Raw genomic sequence first — 12028 nt, forward strand, 5'->3', positions numbered from 1 at the left:
CCCCAACTTCATCCCTCATCTGAATCCGATGATTCCCCACAATATCAAGATTATCAATCCGCTGCACTTCCTGCATGTGACGCTCGTGACAAGGTTACTCGTGACAAAATGTTCACGATAGTTGGCTTTGTATGGTGGAATATTGCCAAAACATGTGCTTCCCGCAACAGGTGCGTCGTTACTGGTCAGTGACTAGCGTGGGTACTGACCAAGATCACAAGGGGGTAAATCCCATACCCGGAGACGTTATGCAATGGAGTAAACTAACTTCTCTTAATAAACTTGAATCACCTAATTTCCTCCACAGTCTACTCTACTTGTCGCGATTTGTAAGTTTGAGATTTGAAGTATAACGTCATAATTCACATATCCAACTAGATTATAGACTCGAGAATGCTGCGCGTTCCCACAGCCACATTTTTACCGAATTTTCAGCGCATTTTTTGGCGAATTTAACAGCCCTAAAAATTAAAACTTGAAGTTGTAAATTTGCGAATTATTCGCGTACTTTTTGAGAACTCTTTATACGCCGTACTTTTTGACGAAAATTTGGCGAATTTAACAACCTGACTTTAAAGTGCATGGGATCTTCGATAGTATGCATGTTTGGTGGGATTAAGTTCCACAATCGAGGTCCAATTACTGCAAACGAATTGTCGTAGAGCGTTTGGTTGCGCTGACTAGGTTAGGTTAGCTAATGTTGAGTGCATATTTACAGATGTACAGTAGCTAGATTCCACTTTTCATTTCATTTCATTTAAAATGATTCTCCTTGCTGAATTACTGATATATTCTGATAGCGCTTGCACTGTGCGTTGGTATTCCAGCTGATCGTCTTCTGTTGTAGAGTACAACATTTGCATTGGTATTTGAATCATATAACAGGTCATTAATCATTATAATATCAATGCAGCAAGTACAATAATTATAAAGCTGAGAAACAAATTCCTTCTTGTTTATTTAGATTCCAGAAATACGTGAAAGCTATACAGTTTCCCAGAATTCCGCAAATGCCCAGAATCATGCTTGATATCCCCACAATAAGGTTCACAATTTGAGAAGGACTCGAAATTGTGTCCATGTACGTGCCAGTGTGTTCTTCAAATTTTTGAAGATCTATCTTCAGACCTCGCTGACGAACAGGAAACCTAGAAAACAAATTTTGACAAAAATGACTACATTTTCATCACACTCACTGCAGGGTTTCAAATCAAACAAGGAATGCGGCCACTTTTTTTTTGTGGATGGCCGCTCACTTTCCCGATCCGTGATGGCGTATTTTATCATATTCCATACAACCTGGGGACCCCAGTTTTTACTGTTTATAAGCATGCAGATATGGCGGAGTGACAGGCCGAGCGCCACCAAGTTAATATAATTCCATATTGAATTTGAAAATCGTGTATATTTCTATGTAAACATATACTTATTGTTTATGCAACCTGACACCCGACACGGATCTGTGCAAAATAGTATTAGTAACTCAAAATAATAATAGTATGCTATCAATTAGTGCCTAGTGGGATATGTACATGGTAAAATTAGTAATGTACTTGTTCCGTTCAGCGCCGCGCGCCAACAATTATTTAATTCAGATTATTGCGCAAAATAACTTTGCGCAGGTAGTCACGTGGGCGATAACAGTGCGTGATCGAGCTGAGGGCACGTATTCACGCACGCTCGCACGGTCGCAAAGCTACCATATACAAAAAAACCTCGTTTGCTAACCCTTGTCCTTGACTCTTTTGTGCCTTCGGCACTTTGAGTCATGGATCGGGAAAAAATATTTAAGTAGAGAAACATGCATTTAAAGATCCAATTTAACTATGTTACATGCCTAAATCGTATTGTAAAATGAACTTATACTGTATTGAACACATTTGGAAGGTTGTATGTAGAAACATAGCACGTAACAAGAAACAGTGAACACTATTGGGGAGCCATTAATAATTTACAGCCATTGTGTTACCAAACTTTATTGTTGCACAGATAATTTTATTGATACCATTGTTTTAGTGGTGGCCTTATTAAATGAGTTGATAATTGATTTACTCATTTGATGCGATTAAATACACACCGAATATAAAACTTCAATTTTTACATTCTGCAACTGGGCAGGTGAAGGGAAGCAAAATTCGGGATAAAATGTACGATTCTATTTGCCCAAACGAGCTGTCTCCTTTACGTCAATGGGTTATCGACTTAAATAGTCATTCCATCGATTGGGCAGTCGTTCTAAGCAACCTGTTTTTCTTATTATCTAAAAATTGTAGGTTGATTCAATTTCAATACAAACTTTTAATGAGGATCACAACGTGTAGATACATGAGACATAAGATGAAAATTGTTACAGATACTCCCATGTGTAGCCTGTGTAAAACATATTTAGAAACTATTCCTCGTATTTACCTCCAGGCTCCATTGTATTCACACAAATAGCTTCATCACAATACTTGAAGACTTTATCAAAAGGAAAATCGATAGAAATTACAAAGATCCCACTAAAATTAATTTTATAGTTTGTAATCACACTTCACAAATTATAAATTATTTTAATGTCGTTGCCAAATGGTACATTAGCAAAAAATTTCAGGCAGGAGACATACCGATCTGGCAGGGGTATATCAAACTTCTTAAGCTATCACTTACAGGAGATAAAATAGGTCACAAAATTTCTATTGTGTCGATCTTGGCCGATTAGGGCAATATGTCCACCCCATTTATATTGCTGTCTATGTTATGCATTTTTATTGGTTATTGTTACTATCTTGCAGTACTACTAGCTGTTTTTTGTAGTACATGCCCTGCTTCCTTCCTTTCCTAAATTCCTTACAAACTCCTCCTCTTTTACACCCTTTTCACTCACTTCATTTCACTCATTCACTTCATATCTTATTACCACATTATCTGACAAAACCAACATGGCCCAAGTAGAAGGTGGCCTTGACGTTGTTTCCCACTTGGCCCTGCATCCCACGCTGACGGTCGGCCTCCACTCTCAAAAAAACTTACCTTCAGTGAAGGCCGATGGTCAGCAATTAGCGATGTAAGAGCTTGGTGGGAACAAATCCTGATATGACCTCCTTTTGCACCTTTGGGACGACTCTCGCAAATGCGAGAGGAATGACCCCGGGGAGGGCTAAAATAAAAAAATAAAAAAACACACACCGAACGGCATTGATAAAATTTAAGTACCACCCAAAATAGCAATGCAGTGAGGTTTGGTGGGTTTCATTTTAGCCAGAGAAAAGGGTCGGGATTATATTATCCATATTATGACATCAATTACAACATTCTAGAGCTTCCATTTAATCATATAGACGACGAAATGAAAGCATATAGGAGGAACATATTTGTGATGTTGATACTGCTGTTACCTTGGCAACTCATATTTCAAAAGAACTTCGCCTTAACGTAAACAATGCTCCTTGTCATAGTGTCATATAATTCACCTTAACAAGATAGTGTGCTGACAAGGAAAATATGAAATGGTAGGATGATGCAATTGCCGGCGATCTGGGTTAATTGTTTATGCTTACGCCTTATTGCTTTCATGATTTCACCAAGGTAATGCTACAATAATTACTGTATACCAACCATTTACCTCCCAGACGGAAGTAGAAGAGTCCGGGCAACAGTCTCCACTCCCTGAAGGTTGGACAGAAGCTCAGGACCCTGGCTCTGGTCGACTGTTCTACATCGACCACAACTCCCGGACAACCTCCTGGGTCAGACCCAAGAGCAGGACAGACGGACTGTTCGCAGCATTGGGTCCTCTACCGACCGGGTTTGAGATGCGCTACACCCGCAGTGGACGCCCCTTCTTCATAAACCACCGTACCAAGGAGACAACTTGGCACGATCCCAGACAAGAAGACCCACTTCCCGATGGTTGGGAGATGAGGGTACACTCTGATGGGAGGGTGTTTTACGTGGACCATGCTACTAAGAGTACGCAGTGGGAGGACCCTAGGAAGACTATTGTCTCGTCAGGTCCTGCTATACAGTACAGCAGAGATTATAAAGTTAAATACGAGAACTTTAAAGCTAACCTTCCCAAACCGCCGGTATGTGGATTGTGGAGTATTTATACTTTTAACGTCTAAAATTGTAAGTTATCAAATATTATGACAATCTGTTTTCGCTCTTTTGAGTGGGTCTGGTCGATCATATAATTTATGTTTAAGGACAAAATTTGAAAAAACAGATTGGAGATTCTTACTTTGTCCTAACACATAAATTATTATCCAATATGAGTAAGGACTGTTTAAAAATATTTTATACAATATTGTATAATATTAGAACGACAAGCTGGTGGCTATTTGAGTAGCAAGATCTAGATATACGAGGTCGCTATGTTGCTTTGTTCAATACTAGGTCGCGCTTGATCCGCTTGGATTGTCGAATTGTATGGTGACTTTACAATTACATTCTAAATTTTGTAAAGGCATATCAACAACTTCAGCAATCTACTGGTAAATGTGAGATAAAGGTGAAGAGAACCAACATACTGACGGACAGTATGAACGCTGTCATGCCCAAATCGAAGGAGGAACTTCTCAAGAGATTGTGGATCACTTTCGAGGGGGAACCCGGACTTGATTATGGTGGATTAGCAAGGTTGCCTCATCATTATTGTGTACTTTTGTTGGGAATCTGCTCAGGATAGAATTTGTACTATATATCAGTATTTTATATCAAATATTGCTTCGCAACATTCCCGCTCAATTTCCACCATATCATTCCACCAACTCACAAAACATTACCTAGACTTCGACTCATAGTCCACTTTTCAGGGAATGGTTTTATGCTTTGTCGCGTGAGATGTTCAACCCTTACTACGGACTTTGGGAGTATTCCGCCATGTGAGTACAGATAATTTAATTATTAAAAGTCAACAGAGAATAATAAATAATAATTTATCTTGATAAAAAATCCTGGATTTTAATATCAAGATAACATTATCATTTATTATCATTTATTACTTTCTGTATACATTTAAAAAAATCCACCAGTTTCACAAATTACCGTGACGATCTAATAACTCATGTACACTGTACCTATCGATCATGCACCTTAATCGAAGTAGTCCACTTTAGAATTTAATTAAGTTATAAGAACTTTATATAGAATGAGTTACGTCACCCGTGTAACACAGCAAAGCGTGTGTAGTGTGTGTATCGTATAACCTTGACGTTATGCACCGTGTGTAACATGTGATATGTTACACCATGTAGAGGTAGGTATGTTGGTATGTAGGTATGTAGGTATGTAGATATGTAGGTATGTAGGTATGTAGGTATGTAGGTATGTAGGTATGTAGGTATGTAGGTATGTAGGTATTACAATACAGTGCACACTGTTAGAAGGCCACCTGGTGTACTGTAACTCATCTCTTTTGTCCTACTAATTCCTTTTGTCACTACTTGGCATGTTGTCAACAAATCTGATTAAATACAAATCAGATGGATTTTCACACCGATAATAAATAACGAGCGTAACCATGATCACACCATTAATTTCAGTGACAACTACACTCTACAAATAAACCCAAACTCTGCGATAATTGAACCAGCTCACGAACGGTTCTTCTACTTCTTCGGCCGGATCTGTGCTATGGCGGTGTACCACGGCAAACTTGTTGACGGTACGTGATTTCCTTGTTGGGATAGAAATTCCAAAACCATGGTCCCATTTTCCTCTGCTAAATTAAATCGATTTACTTTCTTTGTTTAATGTTTATTCAAGTATAATTAGTTGATTATGTGAAATGCCAGGGTTCTTTATTCGTCCGTTCTACAAGCTGATCCTTGGGAAGCCTATCACTCTGGATGACATGGCAGAATTTGATATAGAAACCTACAACAGTTTGAAATGGGTTATTGACAACGATCCGGAGGATTTATGTCTTACTTTCAGTGCTCAGGAGGACAAATTAGGAGAGGTTTGGTTTTTATCTATTTATTTGGCCTATTAAATAGTGCAGAAACGACTAATGGAATTTCAAGTCGCTATAACTCTATAACGCGATGCAGGCTGACCTACTTTACCTTTGATGCCTCAACTCCAACCCGTAGTATTTTGTCATTGCTGTAAAAGTAAACAACTCATTTTATTTTCAGATGGTCGAAACTCCTCTGATACCGAATGGTGAGAATATCGAGGTTACGAACTTCAACAAAATGGGATATATTAAGTGAGTTATTTTTGTGTTCCCGGGAATCGCTGCCCCTTCTCCTACACTCGGAACAAAGTACAAACCATGTTTCAGAGAAAAATTGTTATTCCCAATCACTTGTGAAGATATCTCCCTCTCTTTCTTTAGTTTTGAAAGATTTTCATAATAATAATCTTTTTCAGGGATTACATCAACTGGAAGTTCGTAAACCGAATAACTGATCAAGTAAGGAGTTTTAAGGATGGTTTTAACGATGTCATCCCCTTACGGAGCCTCGCTGTAAGTCAAAACCCAAAAGCGATTTAATCTCTTGGTGACGCGATTCTACTCACGTTTTTCTTGAAATCTCTATTTATTATCTTACAAATTAGTGTAAACAAACAACATATTATTCCCAGGTGTTTGACGAGAATGAGTTGGAATATCTGATGTGTGGGATCACACAGATAGACGTAGAGGACTGGGCTACCTACACGGACTTTAAGGGCGGATTCTCTCCCACACACCACGTTGTTGTGTGGTTCTGGAAGGTAATTTAAAATGCGAAAATGATGTAAAAATGCGCTCGTTCAAGCGGGACCAGGAGTTGGACTTTCTGTTCCATTTGTTCCGCGGAACAATATTTGACGAAAGTCGATTATCTTGAGATCCTACTGATAAATTTTCTTTAAACTTTCCAGATAGTTGTATGGCTATGAGACGGATATTCTGTGCGATTTTGTGCGAATTTCTATGTGCCAAACCTGATATATGACTTCAAACACAAGAAAATATCTCAAAATGGCGGTTTGTAGCGGAACGCAGGCACATATTTCGAGATCCTACTGATAAATTTTCTTTAAACTTTCCAGATAGTTGTATGGCTGTGAGACGGATATTCTGTGCGATTTTGGGCGAATTTCTATGTGCCAAACCTGAGATATGACTTCAAACACAAGAAAATATCTCAAATTGGCGCGTTCTAGCGGAACGCAGGCACATATTTCGAGATCCTACTGATAAATATTCTTTAAACTTTCCAGATAGTTGTATAGCTATGAGACGGATATTCTGTGCGACTTTTGGTGAATTTCTATGTGCCAAACCTGAGATATGACTTCAAACACAAGAAAATATCTCAAATTGGCGCGTTCTAGCGGAACGCAGGCACATATTTCGAAATCCTACTGATAAAATTTCTTTAAACTTTCCAGATAGTTGTATGGCTATGAGACGGATATTCTGTGCGATTTTGGGCGAATTTCTATGTGCCAAACCTGAGATATGACTTCAAACACAAGAAAATATCTCAAATTGGCGCGTTCTAGCGGAACGCAGGCACATATTTCGAGATCCTACCGATAAATATTCTTTAAATTTTCCAGATAGTTGTATGGCTATGAGACAGATAATCTGAGCAAGTTTGGGCGAATTTTTATGTGCCAAACTTGAGATATGACTTTAAACTCATGAAAACATCTCAAATTGGCGGTTTCGGAACGATATTTGACGAAAGTCGATTATTTTGAGATCCTACTGATAAATTTTCTTTAAACTTTCCAGATAGTTGTATGGCTATGAGACGGATATTCTGTGCGATTTTGTGCGAATTTCTATGTGCCAAACCTGATATATGACTTCAAACACAAGAAAATATCTCAAAATGGCGGTTTGTAGCGGAACGCAGGCACATATTTCGAGATCCTACTGATAAATTTTCTTTAAACTTTCCAGATAGTTGTATGGCTGTGAGACGGATATTCTGTGCGATTTTGGGCGAATTTCTATGTGCCAAACCTGAGATATGACTTCAAACACAAGAAAATATCTCAAATTGGCGCGTTCTAGCGGAACGCAGGCACATATTTCGAGATCCTACTGATAAATATTCTTTAAACTTTCCAGATAGTTGTATAGCTATGAGACGGATATTCTGTGCGACTTTTGGTGAATTTCTATGTGCCAAACCTGAGATATGACTTCAAACACAAGAAAATATCTCAAATTAGCGCGTTTTAGTGGAACGCAGACACATATTTCGAGATCCTATGCTGATACATTTTCTTTAAACTTTCCAGATATTTGTATGGCTATAACAGTCCTCCATTCCTCTTCATCCTTCTCCTCCTCAGTCCTCCTCCTCCTTCTCCTCCTCAGTCTTCCTCTTCCTTCTCCTCCTCAGTCCTACTCCTCCTCCTCCTCCTCCTCCTCATTCTCCTCTTCAGTCCTCCTCATCCTCCTCTTCCTCTTGATTATCTGTCTAATAGCCCTCCTCTTCAGTCCTCCTCCTCCTCCTCTTCCTCCTCCTTCTCAGTCCTCCTCCTCAGTCTTCCTCCTCCTCAGTCATCATCCTCCTCCTCCTCCTCGGTCCTCCTCCTCCTCGTCAGTCCTTCTTCTCCTCCTCATCAGTCTTCCTCCTTCTCTTTCTCTTCCTCCTCAGTCCTCCTCAGTCCTCCTTCTCCTCCTCCTCCTCTTCCTTCTCCTCCTCCTGTGTCCTCATCCTCCCCCTCCTTCTGAGTCTTCCTCCTGAGTCCTCCTGAGTCCTCCTCCATCTGAGTCTTCCTGATTCCTCCTCCTCCTGAGTCCACACCCTCCTGAGTCCTATTCCTCCTCCACCTCCTCCACTTCCTCGTCCTCTTCAGTCCTCCTCCTCCTTCTGAGTCTACCTTCTCCTACACTTCCTCCTCCTCCTCAGTCTTCCTCAGTCCTCATCCTCCTCCTCCTCAGTCCTCCTCCTCCTCAGTCATCATCCTCCTCCTCCTCAGTACGCCTCCTCCTCATCAGTCATTATCCTCCTCCTCCTCATCCTCCTCCTCCTCTTCCTCCTCTTCCTCCTCCACCTCAGTCCTCAGTCCTCCTCCTCTTCCTCCTTCTCCTCCTCAGTCCTCCTCCTCCTTCTCCTCCTCATCAGTACTCCTCCTAAGTCTTTCTCCTCATCCTCTGTCCTATTCCTCCTCCTCCTCCTCCTCCTCCTCCTCCTCCTCCACCTCAGTCCTCAGTCCTCCTCCTCTTCCTCCTTCTCCTCCTCAGTCCTCCATCTCCTTCTCCTCCTCATCAGTACTCCTCCTAAGTCTTTCTCCTCATCCTCTGTCCTATTCCTCATCAGTCCTCCTCCTCCTCAGTCCTCCTCCTCAGTCCTCTTCCTCCTCATTCTCCTCTTCAGTCCTCCTCATCCTCATGCTCCTCTTCCTCTTGATTATCTGTCTCATAGCCATACAACTATCTGGAAAGGGGGATCATGTGTATTTTCAAAGTCTTCCTCCTCCTCAGTCATCATCCTCCTCCTCCTCAGTCCTCCTCCTCCTCGTCAATCCTTCTCCTCCTCCTCATCAGTCCTCCTCCTCCTCCTTCTCTTCTTCCTCCTCGTCAGTCCTCATCAGTCTTCCTTCTCCTCCTCCTCCTCTTCCTCCTCCTCCTCCTCAGTCCTCCTCCTCATCGTCAGTCCTTCTCCTCCTCATCAGTCCTCCTCGTCAGTCCTCCTCCTCCTCCTCCTCCTCCTCCTCAGTCCTCCTCATTCTCCTCGTCCTCCTCCTCTTCTTCAGTCCTCCTCTTCCTCCTCCTTCCCCTCCTCAGTCCTCCTCTTCCAGTTCTCCTCCTTCTCTCTCCCCTCCTTCTCATCAATCCTCCTCCTCAGTCCTCCTCAGTCCTACTCCTCTTCATCCTCCCTCCTCAGTCCTCCTCAGTCCTCCTCCTCAGTCTTCCTCATCCTCATCCTCCTCTTCCTCCTCAGTCCTCCTACTCCTGAGTCCCCCTGAGTCCTCCTCCTCTTCATCCTCATCCTCCTCCTCCTCCTGTGTTCTCATCCTCTTCCTCCTTCTGAGTCCTCCTCCTGATCCTCCTGAGTCCTCTCGAGTCCATCTCCTCCACATCCTCCACTTCCTCGTCCTCTTCAGTCCTCCTCCTCCTCCTTCTGAGTCCACCTCCTCCTACACCTCCTCCTCCTCCTCAGTCTTCCTCCTCCTCCTCCTCCTCCTATAGCCATGTAACTATCTGGAAAGTTTTAAAAAATTCTATCATTTAAATCTCCAAATATATGCCTTTGTTCCGCTAAAAACCGCCAATTCGGAGATATTTTCTTGTGTTTGAAGTCATATCTCAAGTTCGGCACATAGAAATTCGCCCAAAATCACACAGATTATCCGTCTCATAGCCATACAACTATCTGGAAAGTTTAAAGAAAATGTATCAGTAGGATCTCGAAATATGTGCCTGCATTCCGCTAGAAACCGCCAATTTGGAGATATTTTCTTGTGTTTGAAGTCATATCTCAGGTTTGGCACATATAAGGTTGCCCAAAATCGCACAGATCATTCGTCTTATAGTCATACAACTATCTGGAAAGTTTAAAGAAAATTTATCAGTAGGATCTCGAAATATGTGCCTGCATTCCGCTAGAAACCGCTAATTTGGAGATATTTTCTTGTGTTTGAAGTCATATCTCAAGTTTAACATATAAAAATTCTCCCAAACTCTCACACATTATCCGTCATATAGCCATGTAACTATCTGGAAAGTTTAAAGAAAATCTATTTGTCAGATCTGGAGAAAATCAAAAATATATTCTAAGTTATTCACTAAAACACTCGATTTTCGAACTTTTTATTTGGAACAGATTTGTCGAAAGTCCTTCTGTTGGACTTTCTGTTCCATTTGTTCCGCGGAACAATATTTGACGAAAGTCGATTATCTTGAGATCCTACTGATAAATTTTCTTTAAACTTTCCAGATAGTTGTATGGCTATGAGACGGATATTCTGTGCGATTTTGTGCGAATTTCTATGTGCCAAACCTGATATATGACTTCAAACACAAGAAAATATCTCAAAATGGCGGTTTGTAGCGGAACGCAGGCACATATTTCGAGATCCTACTGATAAATTTTCTTTAAACTTTCCAGATAGTTGTATGGCTGTGAGACGGATATTCTGTGCGATTTTGGGCGAATTTCTATGTGCCAAACCTGAGATATGACTTCAAACACAAGAAAATATCTCAAATTGGCGCGTTCTAGCGGAACGCAGGCACATATTTCGAGATCCTATGCTGATACATTTTCTTTAAACTTTCCAGATATTTGTATGGCTATAACAGTCCTCCATTCCTCTTCATCCTTCTCCTCCTCAGTCCTCCTCCTCCTTCTCCTCCTCAGTCTTCCTCTTCCTTCTCCTCCTCAGTCCTACTCCTCCTCCTCCTCCTCCTCCTCATTCTCCTCTTCAGTCCTCCTCATCCTCCTCTTCCTCTTGATTATCTGTCTAATAGCCCTCCTCTTCAGTCCTCCTCCTCCTCCTCTTCCTCCTCCTTCTCAGTCCTCCTCCTCAGTCTTCCTCCTCCTCAGTCATCATCCTCCTCCTCCTCCTCGGTCCTCCTCCTCCTCGTCAGTCCTTCTTCTCCTCCTCATCAGTCTTCCTCCTTCTCTTTCTCCTCCTCCTCAGTCCTCCTCAGTCCTCCTTCTCCTCCTCCTCCTCTTCCTTCTCCTCCTCCTGTGTCCTCATCCTCCCCCTCCTTCTGAGTCTTCCTCCTGAGTCCTCCTGAGTCCTCCTCCATCTGAGTCTTCCTGATTCCTCCTCCTCCTGAGTCCACACCCTCCTGAGTCCTATTCCTCCTCCACCTCCTCCACTTCCTCGTCCTCTTCAGTCCTCCTCCTCCTTCTGAGTCTACCTTCTCCTACACTTCCTCCTCCTCCTCAGTCTTCCTCAGTCCTCATCCTCCTCCTCCTCAGTCCTCCTCCTCCTCAGTCATCATCCTCCTCCTCCTCAGTACGCCTCCTCCTCATCAGTCATTATCCTCCTCCTCCTCATCCTCCTCCTCCTCTTCCTCCTCTTCCTCCTCCACCTCAGTCCTCAGTCCTCCTCCTCTTCCTCCTTCTCCTCC

The 12028-nt window shown here is 42.0% G+C and overlaps 2 protein-coding genes across 3 annotated transcripts in view; both read left to right on the forward strand.

The window, feature by feature from the left end:
* The window catches only part of LOC134826252 (prenyl transferase-like), a 92610-nt gene that overhangs the window by 57705 nt on the left and 22877 nt on the right, over nt 1–12028 (forward strand). The window lies entirely within an intron of this gene.
* LOC134826251 (E3 ubiquitin-protein ligase NEDD4-like) overlaps nt 1–12028 on the forward strand; it is a 28519-nt gene that overhangs the window by 8999 nt on the left and 7492 nt on the right. For both annotated transcript variants that reach the window (XM_063838561.1, XM_063838560.1), the window contains 8 exons: nt 3612–4067; nt 4466–4620; nt 4797–4865; nt 5526–5647; nt 5778–5944; nt 6123–6196; nt 6361–6457; nt 6577–6708. In XM_063838561.1, the coding sequence (XP_063694631.1) occupies nt 3612–4067; nt 4466–4620; nt 4797–4865; nt 5526–5647; nt 5778–5944; nt 6123–6196; nt 6361–6457; nt 6577–6708 (1272 nt within the window). The remainder of the gene's footprint in view (nt 1–3611; nt 4068–4465; nt 4621–4796; nt 4866–5525; nt 5648–5777; nt 5945–6122; nt 6197–6360; nt 6458–6576; nt 6709–12028) is intronic.

The sequence above is a fragment of the Bolinopsis microptera genome, chromosome 2 (assembly GCF_026151205.1).
Source record: "Bolinopsis microptera isolate Bmic1 chromosome 2, MBARI_Bmic_1.0, whole genome shotgun sequence".
In the NCBI taxonomy this organism is placed as follows: Eukaryota; Metazoa; Ctenophora; class Tentaculata; order Lobata; family Bolinopsidae; genus Bolinopsis; species Bolinopsis microptera.